This window comes from Lemur catta, chromosome 9 (assembly GCF_020740605.2).
Source record: "Lemur catta isolate mLemCat1 chromosome 9, mLemCat1.pri, whole genome shotgun sequence".
In the NCBI taxonomy this organism is placed as follows: domain Eukaryota; kingdom Metazoa; phylum Chordata; class Mammalia; order Primates; family Lemuridae; genus Lemur; species Lemur catta.
The window spans coordinates 16,580,642-16,606,530 of NC_059136.1; the positions used below are offsets into that span (position 1 = coordinate 16,580,642).

General features: G+C 52.3%; 1 protein-coding gene across 2 annotated transcripts in view; it reads right to left on the bottom strand.

Annotated features, from left to right (window-relative positions):
* Nucleotides 1–117: 117 nt before the first annotated feature.
* PCSK6 (proprotein convertase subtilisin/kexin type 6) overlaps nt 118–25,889 on the bottom strand; it is a 159,993-nt gene continuing 134,221 nt past the window's right edge. The window contains exons 14-22 of one of the 2 annotated variants that reach the window (XM_045560660.1): nt 21,007–21,186; nt 20,815–20,853; nt 15,575–15,677; nt 14,286–14,482; nt 12,251–12,338; nt 8,296–8,399; nt 3,674–3,803; nt 1,916–2,028; nt 118–1,525 (exon numbers count right to left, since the gene is read on the bottom strand). In XM_045560660.1, coding sequence (XP_045416616.1) covers nt 1,428–1,525; nt 1,916–2,028; nt 3,674–3,803; nt 8,296–8,399; nt 12,251–12,338; nt 14,286–14,482; nt 15,575–15,677; nt 20,815–20,853; nt 21,007–21,186 — 1,052 coding nt within the window. In that variant the 3' untranslated portion in view covers nt 118–1,427. The remainder of the gene's footprint in view (nt 1,526–1,915; nt 2,029–3,673; nt 3,804–8,295; nt 8,400–12,250; nt 12,339–14,285; nt 14,483–15,574; nt 15,678–20,814; nt 20,854–21,006; nt 21,187–25,889) is intronic. The other variant, XM_045560661.1, reaches the window with a different exon arrangement.

Consider the following 25,889-nt stretch of genomic DNA (forward strand, 5'->3'; position numbering starts at 1 on the left):
ACCTTCTATTTAATGACATCAGATCCCCAAACCACGAACAAAGCGATGTCCGTTTCACACTGTGGTCAGCACTCATGTTTAATTTTTTTGTGCCTTGGAAAGAAATACAGGCTCCTATGCCATGGGATGTTAACTCTTTTATTAATTTAGGGTTAACATTGTATTTGCTTTGTCGATTTCTCTTTCGGCATCGTGGACTTGATGAACAACAGCTGGGTTCTCTCCGGCTCATGGGGACAAGGCCAATGTGCTGTGGTCACAGAGAGGAGCAGGACAATATGGAGAAACAAGAGGTCGAAAAGATTTAAGGCAAATGTTACTCCTGTCATACAGGGAATTGTTCAAGCAGATCTGTGCACTTCAATGAAAATATATGAAACATTTGTCAAAATAATTAATATTGGTAAAAATTAGAACATGTAGCTTATAAAATGCCTACACAGGTTTGGCAGAATCAATCCGACTGCGTCCCGTAGGCTCGTAATTTACACAGACACAGAAGCGTCCACCTTAAGAGCAGGTCTCCTGAGGGCAGAGGCCAAGTGGACCTTAGAAGCAATTCCATAATGTGGGACGTGATGGATGACTAACAATTCGTGGGCTGGGCTTACATTTTGTTAAGAGGAATTGCTCGGTGTCTCCTTAGCACCCTCCTCAGAAGGCTCTGCATCAGGTAGAGGTGGGCGCTCGCCCCTTAAGACTCCTGGAGACACAGGTAGAACACAGTCCCAAGGAGAGCGCGGCTCACTCAAGGGAGAACGCTGCAGAGAAGGAACCTTCCGATCTGGGTTTGGCATTTGACTTTCTAAGCCACTGCTGCGGTTTCAGAAGCAGCCGATTATGTAGAAATAGATGCTCCGTCCCCAGTGGTCATACCTTTTAGGCCCTCAAACCTCTTTTATTTACAGTCTGACCAAACCGTCCCCTAGACTGGTTGGTGGCAGGAGATGAGCAGGTAGACTGCTGGCCCTTTGTCACGCATGAGGATGGCCCAGGGCTCGCTGGCCAGGCCGGTGAGATTTACTATGGAGCTGCACAAAAGCACGGGGAGAACAGTGACGTGTTCTGCCAAGCGTCTTTCCTTTCAGCTTTGGTCTTGAAGATTCAGTAAACTTATGGTCCCAGAAGCTGCTCCGAAGCCGGAGCTGTGGATTCCCAGAATTCATTTTGTTCCTGTTTAGAGTTTACCAGAAGACTGTAGCCAGCAAGCAGTGTTTGAGAGGATATCACCGTTTTGGGAACACCTCCAAAAGGGCCACCACCCACCTGGCTTGGGTGCCCAGAGAAGCTGCAGAAGGACCTTGCTCCTGGGCAGATAAAGCTGTCAGATGCAGGGCGCCGCCCCTGACTGGCCAGTAGTCTGGAGGAAGGTGGACGGACAGATGGGTGGACAGGAGAGCCCTGCCCTCTGCGGGTGGCAGGTGCCCCTACCCAGCCAGCAGGCACGTGCGGCAGCAGAACTGAATGAAGAGCTTCCGTTCACAGAGCCGGTTGGACTTCACCATCTCACAGAATGTCTCATCAGCTGGGGCCCCGCGTCAGGAAGAAAAAAGGAGGGAAAGATCAGCCTTCAGGGCCAGTTAAGATTGTTTCCATCCTTCCATGTTTGCTGTGGTGCACCGGGTAGGGGGAACAGAGAGGGAGGCTGGTGGCACCAGGGCAGCCCCTGGAGTCTCCCTCCTGCAATGCACTTGACTGTGCAAGCGCAGCATGGCAGAGGTGGCACCTCGTGTACATGGGCTCTTGCTAAGTCTAAGTGACCTGGGGGAATTCACAAGGGGGTGTAGGGGATGGCGTGGGAGGGGTCTAGGGAGAACACCTGGGCTGGGCCAGCAGGGCCCTTGGCGCACATGTGCATCTTTTTGGACAACTGTGCTGGTGGGGGCTGAGGGCCTGTCACCCTGCCGGTGCTCACCGTTGCTGCACGTGTGGTTGGTGATGCAGGAGGTCCCCAGCTGTGTGAAGCCTGCCTTGCACCTGCTGCAATTCCTGCTGGAGCCTTCACAGCTCAAGCAGTTCTCGTCACACCTGTGGGAAGATACGGTTCCTGCTGCAGCTCGGGGAAGAGGCCCCACCGCTCTGGGCACCCTTCCTGGAGCCCTCCTACCCTCCTGGGACCTCCTCCTGGCCCCCTCAGCTTTGGTTACCTGTTGAGAGGCTGCAGCTGTGTCCCCCACGATGCCCTGAGACATGGGCCGTGTGTTTGCATGTCCTTCCTCCTATCCGACCTCATATTGCCCTGGGAGGGCGGAGACAGCCACGCCCAGTTGGTAGGAGTGTGCCCGGGATAGGAGGACAGCCCTGCTGGCCACTGGCACCCAGCCCACACGTGCTCCCTCCAGCAGCTGCCGGGCTGTGATGGCTGTAGGCTTGGGGTCAGGGCCAGACTCTACCCAGGGACGTGACAAACCTGACTCTGGAGCTGACTGGAGGGGCTGCTGCTGCCCACCAGGCTGAGCCTTCTTTCCAGCATGTGCGCCAGGGAGGCGGGGAGATGCCCTACAATCCCTGCTCCTCCCAGACAGTTCTGGCCCAGCCTGGGCTGCCAGCTTCCCCTCCCGTGGAAACGAGTACCCAGGAAACTCCCATCCTCCGGTGCCCAAGGAGAGGTTTGTGGGGCTGCCTGCCTCCTGCCTCCTGGGGGCAGGGGATGCCAACACCTCTGGGTGCCCAAGGGGGTCCAGCTGCACAGTTGTGTGCATACTCAGCATCCCCTGAACTCCAGGGCGTTTGACAAATGACAGTGATTAACACTGTTTGATTCCAAGTTCTCCCTGGGTTGCTGTACTTAATTATCTGCAAACCAGCTGGCTGTTTAAAATGAAAGGTTTACTTCAGACACCTGAGCCCTGGGCCCTGCTGCACCTTGCAGGTGGGTGGCAAGTTTCCTATTTCAACTCAGTAGATGGGGCTGATCCTTGCACAGAAATGTACCCCCAACCAGACCCCTTTTTTTGTGGGTCACACAAGTGCAAGAACTTAGTGGTCTCTCATAGGGTTTTGTTTGTTTGTTTTTAAGGGAACAGGTTACAACCCACAGCAGTTCTCATGCACAGCCTGGGAGGCAGACCCCTGCGTGGGGTGGATCTGCCGGTGCTGCCAGGTCCCCAGCTGGAGCTGCCCTCCCCTGTGCCTGGGCTCTGGGCTGTGATGTCCTGATATAGGACAATGTTCAGCAAGACACGAGGGCACCAAAGCAAATGGCTTCTCCTTTAACGGCCCATGTCCAACAACAAAAGGGAACACTGCAAGGCCCAGAGCCACCAGGTAAGAATGGTGGAGTGTGTGGGCACGTGGGGGAAATGGGCGAGGAGGGTGAGGAGGGTTAAAGTACGTGCACACGGACTGCATAGGAAATGACCTTAGAATGAGCAGACTGTTGGATCTTTTTACTTTCTCTAAATATCTCATAAAAAAATCTTTTTTAAAACCCAAAACATGGTTTTCCTGATCACTACCAGTGGGAAGGATGCACCCTGAGCTGGGGCATAGACGGGGGCACCCCGTGGAGAACGCAGTGGGGAGTGAGCTCCCTGGGGCAGGCACCTGGCTACTCTGCTTCCCTGCAGCAGCCCCTCCCCCAGCCCCAGACTCAGCCCTCTGGCCGCACCCTCGCTGGACACAGCTGACCACCAATCCCCAGCAGTGTGGGTCTGAGCCGGGAAGACCATACCTTCGACACACTTTGTGGGGCAAACCCGGCATCTCCTCTGGGTAGAACCCCTCACCACAGGTTGGCACACATTTCCAGTCTTGGAAGTGAAAGTTTTTCGCACAGTGAATACATTCTTCTCTGCTGGGCCCTGAGAGGTGCAGGAAAAGAAGCAGATGACAGGGACAGCCACTGATGACTGCGGTCCAGGCCCGCTGCAGCACCCTGGGAGAGCCAGGGTACCACCCCAGGCCACTGGCACAGCTGGCATTTCCCAAGTGCCTGCCGAGGGCTGGGCTGTCTTCACCCACTCCCAGGGGTGGGCATCCCCATCCCCGTGTCTCAGAAGGGGACATGGAAGGCATGAGCCGATCTCAGTGGGGAGCGCACCTCCCCACAGCCCGTGCCACGGTGATCGGCCCTAATTCCAAACACTTCCTTTCTCCTTTCCCATGGGGCCTGGGCCCACTTCTGCTAGAGCCAGTGCAGTAGCCATGTGCCAGCCACGTGTGGCTTTGAGCACTTGAAATGTGGCTGTGCCACACTGACATGGCTGTGAGTGCACCTTCCATATGCACAGGGTTTCAAAGTCTTCGTATAAAAAAGGATGTACAACAGCTTGTTAATTTTTTATATGGCAACATGTTGAAATGGTAATATTTTAGATGCATTAGGTTAAATAAGATATGTTGCTAAAATTATTTTTGCCTGTTTCTTTTTACTTTTTAAGATGTAGTTACTAGGCAACTTAAAATTGCATCTGTGGCTTGCATTTTGACAGAGCACTGGGGAAGGTGACATGGGGGAAATTAAAGATTTTTACCAACAGAGGAGAAAAATGACAAAGGGCTCATGGGGCAGGGAGGAGCGACCAGAAGAGACAAAAGCTCTGAAGGAAGGATCCAGAGTCATGGAGGAAAACCTTCGGCTTGGCCCGGAGTCAGAGAAGGACTTGTCTGCCCAGGCCAGATGCTGGACCACAGGGACTACACTGAGTGCCTCCTCTGGGCCAGATGTCCCCAGGGAGCACCTGCTGGGATGTCAGAGAGGCAGCGAGGTGCCATGGCTGACAGCCTAGAGGGTTAGATGTGGCAGGGACCCATCTCAGATGCTCTGTGACAATCACAGTGCCTGGGGAAACCTTTGCCCCACCCACTTAATTTGATTGTGGTCTTAGGTGGGGGCCTGGCAGCTAACGCAGTGGTATCTCTTCCTCCCGGAGTAAGTCTGGACTAAGCTGGGGCCTCTCTTTGTGTCAAGGGAACACCCTTTGCAAGATTCTGGAGCCCTGGGGGCTCCAGGCACAAGGCTCAGGGCTCTGGGCTTCGGTCCATATCTTAGAACCGCAGCTGTAAGCCTGGGAGGGGATTCTGAGCTCCTCCTTTGATAGCCAGGAAGAGTGAAGCCGAGGAGGCCACAGGATTTTAAGCAGGAAGCAGAAGCGCAGCCCTATGGGGCAATGGGGCTTCTGTGAGGACCAGCGTCTCCAGGTAGGGGGTCCTCCCCTTTTCCTGCAGCACAGTGGAAGAGCTCCCCACCCCACCCCCGCCCCATAGCATTCTGTCTGGTTTGTGTTGTTCTAGAGTGGAAGCTGCTCTCATGCTTTGGCCAATCCTACCTCTCCCCAGGGCTGATCTCCGGGTGGGGGTGTCCACAGGTCAGGTGTGGCGGGTGGGTGCACACGGCAGGGCGTCACTCCGCATCGGGCCTCGGGAACTGTGCAGTGCCCGCCACTGTCCTTCTGCTCTTACCTCACCTGCTGAACCCCGTCACCCCCTCCACCAATACTAGGGCCGCTCGTTCTTGTGTGTACTTAGTTTCGTGCTCAATTTATGAAACTTAAAAGTTAAACGCATTCAGTTTGGGAAGATGAAAAAGCTCTGGAGACGGGTGAGATGGTTGCATAACAATGCGAACGCACTTAATGCCACCAAACTGTACACCTAAAAATGGTCAAGATGGTAAATTTTATGTTATGTGTATTTTACTACAATAATAAAGCTGATTAAACATACATTTTCTAAGCAAACTACTTTTACAACTATTAAAAATTATGAATTTCAGAACTCAGTGAAAGTCTTTTAAGGATTCCATTAAGTCACAAGTCTTTATAGGCTTTGAACGCTTTAAAAGCACCCACGCTCATAACAATAATAGCAAAATGGGTTATGCTTATACAGGACTCGCTATATCATTTGCGGCCCCAGCACAAAGTGAAAACATGTTGTTCTTGTTCAAAAAGCAGGAAAAACATGCCACTACAGGTATTATGATAGAAAACATTTTCTTTTCTTTTGCTATCTCTTTCTCTCTGTCTCTGTCTCTGTCTCTCTCTCTCTCTCTCTCTCTCTCTCTCAGCCTGTTGCAGTGTTTTTATTTGCTATTTCAAGTCAGGCTCTCTCAGGCACTGGATGCTCGGGAGCGAGGGCTGACCCTCACAGGTGCCTGGCCATACCCCTTGACTTGGTGTGCACGTGCCCACGTGCATGTGCCCCACTGGCTGGGTAAGTCGAGCCCCGCAGGTCTATTACATCAACCCATGGTGGACAGGCCACCCCCAAGCATCACGACCTCCATGCACCTGGGACTGTAGAAGGACGAGAGGCTCATCCTCACTAAGTCTCCCGCCAAGAGCACCGGGACACTGAGGGCTCAGGGTGGGGACAGATGCCACCACACTCTGCTCTGAGGATGCCACCAGCCACTCACACCTGCCCCTGCTCCCGCCCGTAACCCTGCCCAGGCCCCTGAGTGGGTGGTGGGCAGCAGTGATCACGGGCAGGGGGTGGGGAGCAGAGAGGGGAAGGTCAGGTGGGTCTCCAGGGCACAGGGAGTGGGTGGCTGAGAACAGCTGCCTCTAAGGAGGTTCACACCTGACCTGGAGCAAGAAGCCCCCAGGTGACTTGGAGCGGGGAAGTGGGTCTCTCCCCACGGTGGCCACCTGGGCATGGATGTACAGGCTTCCAGGAGCTTAGAGAGAACCAGGCGGAGGGTATGGGGAAGAGGGGGAGACCCCTGTCCCCACCCCAAGAGGTTTAGACTTGCACGCTGTTGAACTAAACACCTGAAGTGACAGAGAAGTCACCGGATTGAGATGAGAAAACCTCCAAGTGACTCTATAAAGCTTTTTGCCATCAGGCAGTCTGGGGGCTTAGAGAAAGGAAAGTAAATGGAATTACTGAAATCAAAACAATTAGTTATAAAACCATGTGCCTGAATGTTATGAGTTCAAGCAACTATGAAATTTAAATAATCAACATCAGCGATGCTTCTTCATCAACCTGGGCTAACAAACAAGTCAAGGAAACAAAGAATGAAAATGATGGAGCTGGCCTCGGTGGTGTGCACTTGAAGACCCAGCTACTCAGGAGCCTGAGGCAGGGAGAGTCATCTGAGCCCAGGAGTTCAAAGCCAGCCTGGGCAACATTGCAAGATCCTGTCTCTTAAAGAAAAAAAAAAAAAGGAGAAAAATGATATATAAAAAGGCAACAGAGCAAACTGCTAGGGACACTGCAGCAGGTGGAACCCTTCCAAATGCTGGGCCTGGCGCCTTTTGGGGCTGTCCCAAGAGGGAACTGAGGAGGGCACATGTCCCACAGGTAGCCTGGGGTCAGCCCCAGTCATCACTTGAAGCCATAGCCTTGGCTTCTCAGGCATGTCTACTCTGGGACTGCACAGCAAACGGTGACACGGGGCTCACATGGCCGCACCAGGCGGCATTTCCGATGAGAACAGTATCACGGCAGCTGTGATCTAGCAGAGACTGCTGCAAAAGCTCAATCTCACGTGAGTTTCTGAGAATGGACCAAAGTGCTGGGAGCAGGAAGAAGAGCTATGAGGAGACAACTTAACCCAAACATATCTGAGCCCACAAACTCATGGTGTGCTTCAACTTACCTGCGCAAAGAACTCTGCAAAATAAAACCCAATAAAACAAATGAATTCCCCACTTTGCTGCATAAAAGCTGTGCCTGGGAGACATCTGTGCTATCATCTTTGTGGGGAATTATAAAACATGTAAGTTGTTTATAGAAGTCTTTTCCTCTTTGAATAAAATGTTCAGAATAAGTGGGTATAGGTACCAAACACTAAGGCTGTGTTTTAAAACATCCCCACTCCCATCTGGATTCATCTCTGCCTCTCGGAGTCCTCTGAGCGGCAGACAAGGCGGCCCCCAGCAGTCGAGCATCTGTCACCCTGTTCACCGCTGCCTGGCTGGGTCTCTAACTAACGCCGGAAACCCAGGCTGCTGTTCAAAGCGGGCCCTTTCATTATTTGGGTTATTGTTTGAAATTTTTTAAATTGTGGTAAAACATACATAACACAAAATTTACCATCATAACCATTTCTGAGCATATAATTCAGTGGCATTAAGTACACTCCCAATGTTATGCAACGATTGCCACCATCCATCTCTAGAACTTTCTTCATCTTACCAAACTGAAACTCTGTACCTGTTAAACATTAAATCCCCACTTCCCTTCCCCCACCCCCCGTAGGGCCTTTGTGTTTTGTTTTGCTTTGGGAGTGTTTTAACGCTGCAGTAAATGAAGAAGCCCATGAAGTCCTAGGGCTTTCCCGGTTTCAAGATAGCCTATCCATGCCTGTCCCTGCAACGAGACAAAAGCAGGCCGCTGACTCACCCACGCAGGTGCGGCAGGTGTGATGGCATTCCCCGCATCTGATCTGCTCCGAGTCGAAGTAGGTGCCCGGCCCACAGTCTGGAATGCAGCTGCCCCGCGCAAGGCTGTGGAGAAGAAAGAGGCAGCTTTCCACATCTGTTCCAGAAGTCCCTCTAACGCTTTTCCCAGGAGGAAATGAAGGTTGCTGGACAGGGATCTTTGTGGCACTGCAGGTGCCCAGCTAAGGAAAGCTGGGAAGCTGTCCTGGAGCCGGCTGGAGGTCACGCTGGAAGGGCCGCCCTGGCTGGAGAAGCCGAGCCTCCACCATCAGGCGGTGGGTGCCGGGCTCCTTCTCCAAAGCCTGTGGCCTGGGTCCCCTGGTCCCTGGGCAGGGATCAAGACCTCACACTTTCTCCTGCTTTGGGCCGGCTTCTCCTTACTGCCATTTCTCCAACTCAAATCCAAATGCAAGAGGAGAAGTGGAGCCATATGGGTCACCACTGGTGGTATGCAGGCTCAGTCTCATGGCCAAGTCCCCCTCGAAGTGTCAGCACTTGTGTGTGTGTGTGTGTGTGTCAGGCGGCAGGGAGGGTGTTTGGCTGCAAGGCTGACCCTGAACCCGGATCTGCTCCTGCCTCTCCTTTGCTTCAAACCTTCCCCAGCTTCACAACAAACTTGAAATAAAATCCCTCCTTGGGCCCTGGCAGGCCTGTCTGACGCAGCTCCTGCCCTCCTCTCACACCTTCCCTGCCTGCCCTCACCCCACTCTGGCCTGCCCAGGGCTGACAGGGGCACAGACTCCAAGCTAGACCACCCACGCCGACCACCTCTGCACCTCCGGCTGTGTGACCCCAGGCAAGCCAGCCAACCTCTCTGCACCTCTGCTTTTTTCTCCAGTTAATTGGTTCCTGAATCCTAAAGTTGCTTGGAGGACTCAATGAGCAAATGCATGTAAACCTTCCGGTGTCTGGCGGACAGCAGTGTAAATAAATGTCACCTACCGTTATTTCCTCAGTTCCTTAGATTGTAGTGTGTTTGATGCACACACTGTAAATGGGTTTGCCACTAAACATGTCAGATCCAGAGATTCCTATTATGAGACTATGATTTGTAAGAGGAAATATATATTTGGTCTTTGTCCCAGAATGCAGCTCCTAAAACTCTTGGAATTACCACAGTGACAACTGACTTTTTGTATGCTAATGACTGGTGGGGGGTGGGCTTCTGGATAGCCTCGGGATGGGGGCTGGTTGCCAGGGGAACCAACCACATGATTAGAAGGTTGGAACTTGGGGCGAAGGTTGAATCGTCACCAACAGCCAATGATGTCAGCAGTTGTGCCTATGTAATGAAACCTCCATAAAACCCCCAAAGGACAGGGTTTGGAGAGCTTTGGGGTCAGTGACCAGGAACACATCCCAGGTGCAGGGAGGGTGGCGTGGTCCAGCTCCACAGGGATGCAGGCTCCAGTGTCTGGACCCTTTCAAACCTGGCCCGTGTATCTCTGCATGTGGTGGTTCATCTGCTTCCTCTGTAACACCCTTTACAGTAAAGGGGTAAACGTAAGTCCAGCGTTTCCCTGAGTTCTGGGAGCCGCACTAGCAAACTAAGAACCCGAGGAAGGGGCTGAGGTAACTCTGATTTGTAGCCAGTCAGTCAGAAGCGCAGGTCACAACCTGGGACCCGTGGCTGGTATCTGAAGTGGGGGGCAGTCTTGTGGGGCTGAGCCCTCAAGCGTGGGGTCTGACGCTCCCTAGTCATGTCAGAGTTGAGCTGTATGTTACAGGACACCCCACTGGTATCCACTGGGGAACTGCTTGGTGTGTGGGGAAAACCCACACAGATTTTGGTGGCCAGAAGTGAAGCGTGTTGCATGGACTGCGTGGGAGGAGGAAACGTCTGCAGGTTCTCACGCCCCTCTGCGCCGATGCTGGACGCCTGTCCAGGGCTCTGCCTTGTCATGGGGCCAGCGCTGCTGCAAAGGGCAGTTAAATCATGTCTTTAATAACTGACACTCCCCTGCGAGCATTTATCCCCCTAAAGAGATGGATAGCTGGGAGGCAGCGGCTTGGCTGCTTTCTCGCTTCAATGTGACAGCAATGATTTGAAGTCACAGCTTAAGAGGATATTGGGCAATAAAGGGAAGCTTTCTGCTCATTACTGCTGATGATGTTTTCAGAGTCTGCATGCCTCTCCGAAAGCTCATCACTGCTGGAACCACTGCTTCTGTTTGTGCAGCTACCGCCGCTCTCCCCATGACACTATCCCTGACTGAGTGTCTGACTTCCCACCTCCCCTTCCCCTCCTGTGGGACTGGAGGCAGAGATGTGGTCCTGGGACTGCTCAGCACTTCTCTCCTGGGAGACAGGCAGGTTCCAGGGAGCTGGGACCACAGAGCCTCCTCTCCCTGACACCTTCAGTTACCAGCCTGGGGTAAGGACCCGCTCCTGGGCTGCCTGGCTCCCAGCGCCTGGGCCATGGCAGATGGCCTCTCTCAGGCCCCCAGCCACAGCTGCAGCTGAATGTCTCCTCCTTCGTCTTTGGCTCTTTTTCCTTTCGGGGATCTCTGTCCTGGACCAGTTCAGTCTTTCCCTCCTAATCCTGCCTCGTCCAGCCAACAGGTTTAAGTGACAGCAGGTGTGATGTGTGACTTTGGGGGTCCTGCTTCCCCTTCCCAGCCCCGGGGCTCCCAGGTGCTTGGGACCGTCTCCTCCCCAGTACTCTGATCTAGAAGAAAGGGGCAGGCTGAAGGAAACCTCACGAAGGCAGCAACATAGTGCCTCCTGGGGATGGCAGGTTCGTCTCCCCTGTTTGCAAAATGTGAATAATAACTACATCTACTTCATAGGTTGCTGCAAAGATTAAATGAGGCGCTATGTGAGAGCATGTGGAATAAGAGCAGACATGCTCAGTGTGTTTTCTTCCTTCATTCCTTACTCCAATAAACTCCTGCTCTATGACGAACTCCAGGCCCAGCAGCCTTTGAGAGGAGACAGGGCTGGGGCAGGGGGCTGCAGCCCTCCAGTGCCTCACTGGGTGAAGGCTGCTCCCCACCCGGACAGCAGCATCCTCCTCACCTGCCAGCCTGCGGGAAACACAGAGGCTCAGGCTCTTCCCAGACCCACTGCACCAGGATCTCATTGGAACGTGAGCCCTGGTGATCCCCGAACACCTCCCCTCTCCACCTCTGCAAGAGGAGCTGCTCTCAAGACCCCTTCCCTTCCTTCCCGGCAGTGCAAGCTGGGTGCTCATCCTTCCATTGTGGGAGTGGCCGTAGCGCAAGTTCCACCAGAACACTTTGTAAGCTTCTAGAATCTAGATAGTAATTTGGAGGAACAAGTAATGTATATTTGATTACATCAAATGTGATTTGGTTGCATTAAATAGGCTAAAAAAATGTTTGGAAATATTCCAGTAACAATCATTCACCCAGTAACAAGTTTCTAAAGGAAATGTGTGCCGAGCCTCACAGTGCTTAGCTTGGTGGGACAGGGACAACGAGGAATCTAAAATGCATCCTCAGGGAGCGATGAGGATGGGGAAAAAAGAGAGAGAAGACCGAGTGGGGAGGAGGGAAGGTGGGTCAGGCACCATTGCCGAGCCCTGGCCCAGACTGGAAGGGGCACTGGAGCAGGGGGAGTTACCGGTGCCTAAAAGAAGACCTTGCTGCTGGTTGGAGCGCCTCACCCTCCAGCAGCAAGCGCTACTTTATGTGATGTGATCGAGTGTTGCTCTGACCAATCCTCCAAATGCTGTGTAAAATGCAGAGATTGTACCCGTCCTCTCACTTTCCGTCTCAATCAACCATCTCTACGTGGACACATGGTTTCCACACACTCGGAATCTTTACCCTGAAATGCTTTGGGTTTTTGAAATTTTAGCATTTAGGAAAAGATGCAAAAACTTGGTAAATCAACGGCAGAAACTAAAAAGCGCCTCCACACTTTGATTCTTCAGGTTTCCAGGGGAACTTTACCTGAATCCTTCTTTACAGACAGTACATTTCTCGGGTTCTTCCACGCACTTTTTACAGCTTGGGTGGCATTTAAGGCAATTTTTCTGACCTGGAGAAAAAAAGAGGAGGGAGGGACAGCATTGATGGGAATCAAATGTGGGCAAACGAGCCCCAGCATTTCCAAGCGGGGTTGGTAGGATGGCTCTGGCCCCGTGTCCCTCTCCAGGATGGATGCCACAGTGCTCAGCCAGCAGAGGCCACGTGACACCATGCGCCCAGGGCTTTGGGTCACAGGTCCTCACCTTCCTTTTCTAGGGTGAATTGCTCCTGCCACCGCCAGGCTTTGCAGGCAGTCCCTTTCCAGAGGAGACGGGCCATGCTTCTGCTTATTCAACAGTGACTGAGCGGAGTTTAAGCAGGTGGAAATCCTTACCAATGTGACCAGGTGTGTGTGGCAGAGGCCGGGGATGCTACTAGCTCCCCCTCAGTGCGTTCACAGGGGCCTTTCCTGAAGACTTGCAGTTCTATACGGTGAGATGGGAACCTAGGACGAGCTATCATACCTCCCAGGGGAATTCTGGGTCACCCCTCCCCCCACCTGCATCTGCAGAGGTTGTTATCTGGGTCACACACGTTGGCACCTCATTAAACACCACCTTGAACCACTGCTAAGTGCTTGGGTGCTCCGGGCCTGGGAGCCAAGGGCTGCCTGCTACAACTCTGTGTGTCCCCCTCAGGGCCCCACAGGTGGCTTTACACACACGAAGTGGCTGCTTAGCGAGGATGTGTTGGGTGAATGACAATGGCTGATTCTGTGGCCTGGGGAAGGGGCCAGGGACAAAGACACCCCCACCCTGAAGGCAGGTCTGGCTGGCAGCCAGGGCAGGTGTTTGCAAAGGCTGTGAAATGCGTCTTGCATGACTTTTTGTTTTCTCTCTAAAGAGTCTGGTTATTTGATGGCTTCATATGTTTTTAAAGATTTCCTGGCTCCTTCTCCACAGTGGCAACAGCAATGCCATGACAGGGTGGATCAGTGACCCCTCCTGTGCAGCAAAGACCCAGAGAGGTGGGCTGTGGGAAGGCCTGCTACCTACAAGACCGCACACATCGAATGGTAGCTTCTTCAACTTGTTTGAGAATTATTCCCCCATTAATTTAACCCAAACCCTCTCTTGTGTCTCTCCCAGGGTGAGGTGAACTGCTGGGCATGTGGTCCTGGTCCTGGGCCCAGAGCCCCTGCCTATCCCCCGGCCCTCGTGGGACAGGTGGGACAGCAGGACACCTGGTTTTGCTGCTCTGAGCTTGAGTCCCAGCTCTGTCACAACTAATGGTGGGCCTTTAACCTCTCTCAGCTTCGATCCCCATCTGCAAGATGGGAAACCACTGCCCACCTCTTAGGGGTGTGGTCACCCTCTGGCCAGTGTGCCACAAAGGCTAACCTGTTCCTTCTGAGCCCAATTTACATCAGTCAGCAGGCTCCTCTTCATTTGTGGAGGTCTGCAAACCTCCCCACACTTAAACCCCAATTTCAGCTCAGCAGCTCTTCCTAGGAGGGCCTTTCCCCCAGCTTCAACCACCAGCTCCATAAGCTCTGGCTGAATGCCCCGATCCCCACCCAGTGCACATGGCCTGTGTTACAGAGAAGCTGACAGCATAGTTTTTCCTGGAGGAGAAATTATAGGATAGACAGCAGGACATCTTCTTCTGGTATCTCGAAGCAGACTGAGCCCAAGAACGGCTGGCCTGAGCCATCTCTCTGCCCACCCTCAATAGTGGACATGGACTTGCTGATGTGTGAAAAACCCTGGACTGTCAGGATTCATTCCAGCGTCACTTTGAACTGCTCCTGGCCAGGTCTGGGGGTGAAACGCTGTTAGCCGACAGGCCTGAGAGCTTTGATTTCACCGTCCCCCCACCTCCCCTGTTAAGGGCCCTTACTCAGAACAACACAGTACAGGAAGCAGAGGGCCGGGAAATTCTCCCAGTAGACAGGACACCAGCCCAGAGAGGGCAGAGCTGGCTCCCCCATTCTTGTGCCCAGGGACATGCCACTTACTCTCATCGGCATAGAATCCTGCAGGGCAGAGGGTCACACAGGTGTTCATCTCCTGGTGGTGATAGAACCCACGGCGGCAAGACAGGCACTGCGTGGGGCTCCTGCCAGAGCAGGTCTCACACCCCTTGTGACACCGGCGACAGCGTCTTGCTGCTGTGTCCCCAAAGTAGCCCAAGGGGCACACACTCACGCACTTCCTGTGGGAGCAGGAGCAGGAGCGGGTGAGGACCCGCAGGGCCTTGCCAACGCAGCTCAGCCCCACGCCCGCCCTGCGGCACCACCCTGAGTCAGCAAAGGGCCCGGGGGGCAATGTCAAACCCTACACCCCTTGTCTTGGTGAGTGCAGTGTGAGGTCGAGGACTTGGATAAGAACCTGGGAGTCCTCTCCTTTCCAAGCGGGCCCAGTGGGAAGTCCTGAAGCTGTGTGTGGCTTCCCATAGGCACCGTGATGTTGGTATTTGACTTTTGCAGCTTTTGGCTCTGGCAAAACCCACAGCATCTCATGGGCAGTGAGAAAGCCAGGAGGGTGACTGCTTTTGCAACGTGGCAAGTTGAGTGCATGTTGGGAACTCTAGGATACCATGAGAGCCACGTGGGCACCCTGCTCCACCGTGCAGGGCCACACCCCTGCTAGGGCCCTTGTGGGTGTGCACCAGCAACTTGCAGGTGCATCTGTCACCCAGGCCTTTAGGACACCCAGCGGTGCCGTCATCTTGGCCTCCTGGGCCTGGCATGTGTAGCACATGGTAGGTGCTCAGGAAAGTTTGTGAAATGCATAAATGGACAAGACAGCAGCTGCAAGACCGGCCAGGAAGGGAATTTGAGAAAGTGGTAATGCCAGGAGCTGGAGGAGTTCAGGGGACAGAGCTCAGGGCTAGACGACAAGGCCACACAGGAGTATACAGCCTGATGGAGAGCTAGGTCCCCCCAGCTAGCCCAGTGAGGCCAACCGGCCTGGGCTCATGAATCCGGCTTGTCTGCAGTCCCCCTGCAGCCGTGCTGTGCTCAGTGTGATCCGTTTCTGTCTAACAGTGTGGATAGAAAAAGGTTTATAAGCATGGATGCCACAGTGCCACGGCTTCTGATTTCTCCATAGTAGATATTACTTGTGTGATCAGAATACAAACCACTAAAAATTTTAAAAGTCCAAAGCAGTTAACCACAATGTGATGTTTTTTGGGGTGTTACATTAATTCCTAATTAGAGCATCGGGTCGTGGGGGGGCTAAGAACACAACTCAGAACAGGCCGCCTGAGTGGCACGCCGCGGGGCTCCAGGACACGCATTACCTGCCGGTCTTGACGTTCCCCAGGCTGAAGTGGATGCAGTTCAAGCACTGGTCTGCGTTGGGGCCGTCACAGCCTTTGTCACCACACTCCGGATGGCACGCACCTTAAAGAAACAAGCATTGCCTTTCATCCAGAGAGATGCCTTCTTGAGCAAATGCAGTCCCATGGGTCCCCTCATCTGGATGTCACACCTCAGCAGGCCCTAAGGAGTGGCCGGCCCTGCTGGGGAGTTCGGTCACCCCCCGAGCTGAGCCTCAGTGGGCTCCAATGGCAGGCAGGGAGTCTGAGTGCTCTCGACAGCACAGAGCAAGCCAGCACCCAGGGGTAGATGTGGGACCCAGACCAGTGGGGAGAGGGGGACTGTGAGCGTGTGGAGGAGAGATGATGGGGACACAGAGGCTTGGACAACTCTGTTCAGTTTATTCACTGGCACCAGAGAGGCTCATGCTGGGGCCAGCTGGCACTTTTGATTTCCAGGGGAAGGACGAGCATGGCAACAGGGGGTGTTCATGGTGTTAGGGAAGCTGCGATGAGCAAACACGGATTAGGCAGGAAGAGGGGAGAGAACTCCCCACGTGCCGCTGTGCTGGGAATGAGGATGGATGTGCCCGAGTTCAGGACTACCCCATGTGGCTGTCGCCAGGCAGGTCTGGGGTGGGCAGAGACAGAGCCTGGCCGTGCCACCTGCTGCTGCTGCTTTCTGTGCACAGCTGGGCCCCTTTCAGCACAGCTGAGCCTCCCTCTGGCTCCCGCACTCCGGCCCTCAGTGCTGGGCCACCAGTGTCTTCCCACTAGTCCCCGAATCCTAACTCTGAGGGCCTGTGTGTTGTTGGAAAAGTGACGGAACTGTAGGGGAACTCAGCCGACTCTAGCAAACATCACCCTTCTAGGTCCTTCCCAGGTAGGCCTCAGAGACGAGCCCTCGGCTGGGGCGGGACACGTCTGCAGGCATCCTCTCCTTCCTCGTCTGCAGAAGTGACACACTTCCCAGCGCTGGGGTGGGCCTCCCCGCCTATCTGCCCACCTGTCCCTCCTGCACTGGTGAAGTGGCCCAGGAAAACTTACTGGATTGTTCTGAGGAGATGCAGGGAGGACTAAGCAGGGCATACTACCGCTTTGGGTTTGGAGAAGAAAAAACTTTTCTCCAAGGTGTCAGTTGTTGGGTTGGGGGCTTGGGGCTGGGGAGTGAGTTCCAAAGCAAAGAAGAGTTTATCTGCTGGCCAACCACGTTTAGTGGGGACTTGAGGGAAAGACAAAAGTCCTCATTCTCCGCTGCCCACAATGGGGCTTTGCTGAGGCACACAAAGCCCTCTTCATTCGCCCTTAAAGAGTCTCCTGCCCCTCCCGGTGTCAGACTCGGTTCGTTGCGCTTCCTCCCCGGAGGCTCGAAGGCTCGCCATTGCGTAGTGCCCAGGTTTGCACTGTGGGGTCTCTGCTGCCTCTGTTCCCACCATGCTGAGTTCCCCTTCCAGCTGAGTTTGCGTTGGAGGACGCTCTGGATGCAGCTCCTGGGTGGCACCACCAGCCATTTCCAAAGCCCATGGCTGAGCCAACACCTGCTCCCTCAGCTCCAGGCTGTTTGACTATCTTGGAGTCAATTCTCATCTGATTGGATTCTTTGCCCACCTCATCCCAGGCCACCTCTGAGGGTAGCCCCAGAAACCCTTGCTGCTTTGTACCATTGTTTTTAAGGACTCATTGAGCCAAAACATGAGCCCAGTGCTGGGCCCCTGCCTCCCACCAGGCGCAGGCCGCCCAGCGGTGGCCTTGCTGACGCAGGGACACTGGGACGCCAGGGCTTCCCTCCCGCCTTCTCCTGCAGCACTTTCTCCCTGAGGGCCCAGAGGCAGCAAGTCTGTCTTGCTTGATAAAGTGAACAATCTCCTCAATCTTAAGAAGAGGGGGGCGGGGTGGGACAGGGAAGTGACAGGCCGATTTCCTCACTCTGTCCAGGCACAGGAGATGGGAGCTAGGCAGGCAGGATTTGGTCTAGCGTGTTCCCTGCTATGTTCCCAGCACCTGGAATGGCATTTGGCTCAGAGCAGGTGCTCGATACATGCTTGCTGAGGGGCAGAACAGTGAGTGTACAGACGAGAAGAGAGTGGACGGGAACATGGAAAGCGTAGACGTGGATGCCTTCACCGTTCACAGACAGAATGTTCCAGGATGTCCCAGGCGGGCTCAGCCTTGGGGAGGGGACTGGTGTGGTGCTTCTAGCCGCTGGCCCACGGTGTATGGATTTCACCCCCAGCCCCTGGCCTCTCTGCAGTAGAAAGTTTAATCAATAATCCCGAGGGCAGCCCCATGCAAGGCTGGGGGGCACTCAACAGTGAGGGTGGCAGAACCTCCCCACGGCAACAAGGTGACCCACGGGCCAGGCTAAGACCCCATCCAAGGGCTGAGGATACCCAGATAAGCATCTATAAACAAACCTCCCCAGCACGGCTCTCTGCCTGAATTGTGTTTAAAAGCCAAATATCAAGATTCATCTCTCCCATGAAGTGTTCTTGAATTAAATCCACCTGGCTGGCCATCTTGTCCCAATCACTCTATCACCCTAAGAATGTTCTGGTACAGCTGGAACTCATTCTCTGGGTGAGCATGTTATTTATGTTGCAGTTTGTACTTACATCTGCTTTTCCTCCGTCCTCAATTAGCGTGAAAGTTCCTCCCTGACCCACTCACTTCCCAGGTCACTTTCCATAACTCCTAGTAAGAGGCTCCGAGACAAGGGGGACTCCAGTAACGTGACGAACGCACTGGCTGACAGCTGGTCCCCCTCTATGTGGGGTTAAAACCAACACAGGTTTATTTGAAAATCCCACCTTAAATCCTTTGCGGAGCAAATCCAGGATAAAAAAAATACCCAAACAAATAAATGTTAGAAAGCAACCTGGGAGTCCTCGGTGGGCTTTGTCATTATGTGCTCAGACCAACTGCTGCAGGAAGAGCAGGGTTTTGTATCACCATCTTTTTTGCCAAGAAAAGTGTGCTGGAACCTCATCGTAACACTCCTGGACGCAGAGTGGCACCCAAGAGTGGAGCTGGTCGACTGCAGACAAGAGGTGCCAACGAGAGTAACAGACCACGCTAATTACCAGTCTGGTCTCTTTCCTGATTGCTGTGTGACCTCAAGTTTCTTAATGCTTCTGCGCCTCTGCCCTTGTCTGTTGAGTGAGTGTGGACCTGCTGAATCTACAACTCCACACCGTCCTGCTCTGGACAGGCCTTGCAGTCTATGAATCAACTCCCTTGTACCCTGTCCTGGCACCCTGGCTTCCAGACAGCACCGTGTGGGCTCCCAGATCCCCCTGCAGCCCCGCAAGGATGACCATACTGTCCCGGGCTGTCCTCAGCCCACTCAGCTTCTCTGGCTCAATGACTGCTTCTTTCCTGAGACCCAGGCTTCCCTGCATCCCCACAACAGATCTGTCCTGGCCTCTCGGCCACTCTCTTGTGAGCCCCTGCCTGCCTCCTGCCCTCATCCTTGCTGGTTTCAGCGTCTTCCAGCCCCCAAGCCCACGCCCCCTCGAGTCACCTAGAGTGCTTGCTACAGGTGCAAAGTCCTGAGCACCCCAGACCTGCTGACTCCAAGTCTCTGTGTAGGACCAGCCCCGGGTCTGCTCCTCAATCCAGCATCCTGGTGGGTCCCTGAGGTGGCCTCCAGCTACACTTCTGACCCAGTGGGGCAGCCGTCACCACAAAGCTGTGGTGCCACCTCCAGTACTGTGGCACTGATGTCTTCCTGGTACCCTGCTCTGCCCTCTGAGGCTGCAGCCTTTCCTCCCCACTGGACCCTGGTCCCCAGTCCTCCCTCTCAGCAGGCGATCTTGTCTGCTGCCATCCTGGAACCTTCGTCGTCCGTGATCATTTCCTGGACTTTCCTCTTGCAACTCCTCCATTTCTCAGCAATTGCTCTCTTATCCACAGGGTTCAGGGGCCCATCACGCCCAGCACACCATGCCCATGGCCAGCTCCCCGCATTCCCGGTGCACCATCCCACAGCCTCCTTGGCCTTGCCATGGACTCTAAGGTTGCTGCTCCCCCTTCATCCTTTGCCTTCCACACCATGGCACTCTCTGGTGCTGGCCCCTCTTTCACTCTGTCCCGTCTCTGAACCGGCTCTCCCTGCCATTCCTGGTCTGCCTGTCCCACTTGCCCCCAAGACTACAGAGTCCTTGAGGGCTGGGAATGTATCTCATTCCCATGGAGACCCCCTCTGTCCATCTGGGCCGTGCTCGGCAGAGACTGGCTGATTCAGACTACAGAACAGAATTATAGCGAGTGTGCAAGGCTGAAGTAAGCAGCAGATTTTAAGGAAGAAAAAATCAGTCCTTTATTAATAATTACTGAATCTTGCCACAGTTTATAAATCACAGGGGGAAGCAGAGAAGATTAGTCCATACATAATTCAATGCTCCATTTTAAAGGAATAGCAGGAGAAATTTAAAATGGAATCAACCATAATTTATGCTTGATTTGTGTTGGTAGAATTCTCCATTTTGTTATTTTTTTTTTCAGAAGATATTAGATAACTCAAATCCTCAATATTCTTCGATATCACCCATCATTTATCAAGTAGCTGTAATATTTAGCTAAGGAAAATATGCCCAACCAGAAACACCCCATTTTGAACAAATCGCTGTTGGATGCCTCAGAGGGAAAGGAACAGTTTCGAACCTAACACGCTAATAAAAACTGGGCCTGGCTCAGCAGCTGGAGATGTCCCAAGCCCTCCCTGGGCTGCTGTGGCTCTCGGCCACCTTGCAACATAAGCTGGTGGCCCAGAGCCAGGGGCCACCTTGGCAATGGGTGGCTGGAGAAAAAGGATTTAGACAAAGCGTCTTTACGTGCTGTAGGATTTTTAAGACTTTTTAGGCAGCATCAGTATCTACTGATGTCATCTCTTGAGACCCTCTCCTGGGTCTTCCATCCCTCCCTCCGGGCGGTTGCGATCTCTGGGGCCAGCTCCTTCCCTGGCTGCGCTCGCTGGACCCAACCTTCCTGGGCTCTGTGAGTAACCTTGTCCTTCCCACATCCCGGCCACAAGGACTGGAAGTGGATGGACCCGAGAGAGTCTGGAGGCTGAGCCGTGAGTGGGGGCCTTTGAGGAAAAGGGGGTGCTCCTGGAGCCAGCTGTTTAACCAAGGGGCAAGTCCTGGTTCTGGTTGGGCATATAGGACCTTGCTTTCCCAGCCTGCGAAGGTTGGAGAATACTTACTGGTTTGAAGCATACTTACTGGTCTGTAAAATATTAGGAGAGCCTTGGGTGGAGGGAGCTGTGTGAGTGCAAATTACCATCATTATTATGACTCCAGGCAAGAGAAGACAGAATCATCACCCCCACCTTTTGCCAGGAACAGCCCATTTCAAGAGTTACAGTGGAAAAACAAACTTGCAGAGGCCCTATCCTCTGGCTTCAGGTTCATTACCTGTGTAATCTTCTTCGTCCTCGGGAACCTCAACCTGGGATGGTGGCAGAGCAGGCTTGGGTGGCTCCAGCTCCGGGGCCGAGAGCTCCAGCATCCGTGAGCGGGACTGATGGGAGCTGAAGGTGTGGTACGGGTGCTCGGCCGTGCCATACAAAATGAGGCTCCATTCTTTCAACTTCCCTGCAAGGCACCAACCCACAGAGTCACCTTGGGAAGCCCTTGATGCACCTGTGGCCTCCTCGGCCTGTGCAAAGGCCTCTGTCACTCACAGAAATAAGTGTCAGGTGCTACCTGGCTCCTCCTCTCACAGCTGGGCTCTGGCCTGCCACCTTCACTTCCTGGTTACCTGCCGACCGGGTACAAACCTATTGCCCAGGCCACATGCCGCCTCCTCCGGGGGGTCTTATTGCTATAAGCTGACGCTTCTCTGCTCTTCCTGTCCCTGCTGGGATGAGGTCAGCCCAAGTCGGACTCTCCACTGTCCTGGAGACTGTCCTCTGCTCCCTGGCCTCACTGCAGCCCCTTTGCTGCTGCCTCCCCCATGGGTGGCACCGCCTGTCCTCCCCTCTTGTGATATCCAGTGGGTAGATCCGGTGCCAGGCCTGGCCAGAAGCCTTGTGCCAAAGCCTCCAAATGTGATGGCTGGGTCACACCAAGGAACCCTGCTACTGGACCACGGGGAGACTCAGTCTGCGGCTCTCTCCTTCGCAGCCAGCCCAGGGTGGGTGGGGAAGTTCTGGCGGGTAGCAGTGCTGGCCCAAACTCAAATGTCTACAGAGGCTGGGTGGAGAGAGAACCCAGCCAGACTCTGGGGGAAATGAAAGACAGCCAGGCCTGGGGAGGGCAGGGCTGGCAGGAGAGCAGCAGGGACCTTGCTCCACTGAGTGCCTCCACCTGGGATTGACGATCCGTGTGGCTAGGTGTTCTCAGGTGTACAGAGAAGTGCAAAACCTATCCTGCGATTTCCAGGTGAATTTCTGATGTTATAAAACACATTACAGATCGTCTCCAACTTAGGACAGTTGAGCTTACAACTTTTCAACCTTATGATGGTGTGAAAGCGATGCACGTTCAGTATGCTCCTCGAGACTCCATCTGGACAAACCCATCTTAAGTTGAAAACACCATCAAAATAAGTCAACTTACAATATTTTCAACTTAAGATGAGTTGTTGAGGAGCATCTATACAAGTAAGCAACACGTATTTGCAGGCTGGCGCAGCTGTAGGCCACTGAGTTCAGCTTCTTTTTCTTACTATAGTGTCCCCAGATTCAGAGCAGGGGAACTGTGTTTAGAAGGTCATTGCCTTGTACAGATGAGGGGGACAAGGTCCAGTGTGACCTGCCCAAGGACACGCTGCTCATGCTGACGGGACTCCTTGTCACCCAGCCTGTCAGTGCATATTTATAACTGGATTGGCCAACAGGAGACACACGCACACCAGCTGTGAGCCCCCTCATTGGACCCTCATGACTGGCTGCTGGGACTCCAGCTGGGGACAGTGCCTTTGCCAGCTGCATGTCCATGTTGGCTGGAAAAGTCCTTGGCTTCCTCTTCCTTTTCTGTCACTGGGTTTCTTGGCAATCAGGATGCTTTGGGCAAGGGGAAATATTGCTCTGATTCTCGGGTATTTATTGGGTTTTTACTGTCACTTCCCTCTGCTCACGCTAACTACTCCTGCTCTTTGCTCTGAGCGGCAGGCCATCTGTCTTTAGATACCTCCTAGGTCCTGTTTCTGCAATGCGGGCAGCTCCACCTGTACAAATTCATCTTTTGTTTCAATTCTGGGAATCTCTTGGCCTCCCTAAATCCCAGAACAGGGGCTCCTGCTCGTCACCATGCACAAGCACATGGGCTGTGACCCATGCCATCTGGCCATGTGGGCAGGTGGGACACAGGCAGGACTGGCCCTGCAGTTCACTAGGCCAGACTCTCGTACTACCCTAAGTGGCATTTGACTTTGACCCGGTTACACAATGTGGCACATAGTAGCCCTGTTTTGTTTTAACTGTCGCCCTCGCTAGCTAAGCACCAGGTCCCAAAAGCCTATAGCCCCCAATCAGACCCTGTATTGTCCAAGCCTCTCTCAGCCTGGCCAGGATTAAAGGATGTAGGCAAGGCTCTTCAATTTGGAAAAACATTCCTGAGCGGACTATTTGAATCCTTTATTAAAAGGATTTGTTCTGTAAAATTTGGATTCAATCCAAAGGCTGCACTGAAGGATCCAGAAGGCCACGTGTGGCCCCAAGGCCGCAGGTCCCCCACCCTGACGTACAGCAGCTCATCCCCCTAACACGGCTCCTAACCCAGGCTCCACATGTGACCATGGCAACATAAGACGTGCTCTACACGGTCGCAGGTGCAGAAAACAGTCACTGGTGATGAATCTTTACCCCTTTCTCAACATCTTAGGATCCAATTAAAGTCTTATTTCAAATCACAGAGGAATCTGAGCACTTCACCTACCGAGTGATGAGCTGAGATTAAGGTGGGGTATAATGACTACAGGACAGGGACTACAGGCTCTGAAAGCCATCATTTGAGCTGGAATTTATTTCAACTCTATAGGATGTCTCCAAAAACACCCACAAAAAGCCTAGTCCCTAAAATTAGATTTTTATTTTTTGATATAGTTTTGGAAGCACACACACAAGGAGCTGCTCCCCACTCAGGGTGAGTGGTGTGCCCCGGGCGCAGGGAGAGGGAGCAGGAAGGAACTCAGGAATGGAAGAAAGACTTCATTTTTATGATATTCCCCTGGAACTTTCTTTTAAACTACAAACATATATTACCTGTTCACATATATGAATTTTAAAAAGTTTTAAGTTTAAGTTTTAAAATCTATGAACAAAGTGATTGTACGGTCAAAGAAAAAAACATTAAAAAGCAATGGTACTTGGCTTTGATTTATGTTTCTGAGTAAGTAACAGATCAGGATGGCTCAGAATCCAATCCAATCCAAAAGTATATAAGGGAGCCAGTGGAAGTCTCCCTCCCATCCTGTGCCCTGGTCACCATCCCTCTTCCCATGGGCAACCATGGTTACCTGTTTCTTGTGTAGCCTTTCACGGACATTATATTCTTAAGCAAATATGAACTTTTTTTGCCCTGTCCCCTTTATTAACTCACCTACTAGCACCTTCTACTCCTTGCTTTTTCCATTAGCAATGTATCTTGGTGACGTTTCACGAGTGCATTGGAGAGATGAAACATCATTTGCTTAAACAATCCCCTATTGATGGGTGTTTAGGTTGGTTCCACACTTGTGCAATGACAGTCATGTGTCACTTAATGATGGGGATACATTATGAGCAATGCATCGGTAAGTGATTTCATCATTGTGCATACAAGTTGTATGAGTCTTATACCAACATCACAGAGTGCACTTACACAAACCCAGATGGTACAGCCTACTACACACCTAGGCTGTATGGTGTAGCCTGTTGTTCCTAGTACAGCATGTTACTACAGTGAATAGTGTAGGCAATTGTAACACAATGGTGTGTATCTAAATATAGAAACAATACAGTAAAAATATAGTATTAGAATCTTATAGGACAACTGTTGTATATGTGGTCCACTGTGGACAGAAATACCATTTTGTGGCACGTGACTGTACAAACAGTGCTGTAGCTTTGGTCACACAAGGCGGGAATGGGTGAGGTGGGCAGAGCAAGGGCCCTAGAGCAATGCGGTCTGAATCCTGGCTCTGCTCCCTACTAGCTGTGTGACTCTTGGGCAGATTACTCAATCCCTGTTCTTCAGTTTCCTCATCTGTAAAGTGGGGGTAATAATAATATCTACTTCACACAGTTATTTAGGAGATTAAATGACTTAATGATGGTAAAGCACTGACGGCATATAGGAGCTGCTGCGTAAGTGTTTTGTTAAGGAAAATAGAGTGCACATATCATTTCATATGTGTGTACATATAACTGTAGGCTACATCCTACAAGTAGAATTGGGCATCAAAAGAAGTGTGCTCTCTCACAGCCTGGAACTATGGCTGGGATCGTCAATCTGATAATTGGGAGAGGTTAACTTTGCATTTCTCTTATTATGTGAGAAGTTGAACATCTTTTCACAGGATTAAGAGCGAGACAACTTTCTGATTTGATAAAATTTGAATCAATTTAAAAAGTTGGAAATTTACCAAAAACATTTGCTGGGAACAAGTAGCAACACTTTCAAGATGCATAAAAGCAGATCTTAGCCACATTCATAGCAAGGACAAGCAGAATGAAAAGGCGTTTTGCTCAGACCTGGTTTATATTTTTGTTCTTTTCTCCGCCTGCAAGATATTCATGAGCCCCTACCAAGGGCCAAGCCCTGAGCAGACGACTGTGGAGCTGAGAGTTAGGAGACCCACAAAAGAGCAGGCAGGGAGGGGCAGTGGGCAGGAAGCAACCCCTTCCTGCACATGCCCCAAAAGGAGACCTTCCATGCCTAGGTAGGTGCGATTTGCAGAACGTGACCTAAGGTTAAGCTTTACACAATGGAAATTTTGGATACATTTATCTCTTTTTCTTGTACATAAATGCTCTTTTCACTTCCTCTACCAAGAGAGCCACTTAGGTTTCTCTGCCTTCAGAAGATGTAAAAATAAGTATTCTGTATCTATGGCATAAAGTGTATGCAGAAATCTAAAGCATGATTCTTTTTTAAAGTTATTTCTTCTCTAGTTATAAAAGAAGAAAAATTTATTAAATACTGAAACATATAAAGAAGAAAATAAAAATCACTTCTTTTGGCATATTTCTGTTTGGGCTATTTTTTTTTTTTTTTTTTTGAGACAAAGTCTTGCTTTCTTGCCTGGGCTAGAGTGAGTACGGTGGCATCAACCTAGCTCACAGCAATCTCAAACTCCTGAGCTCATGCGATCC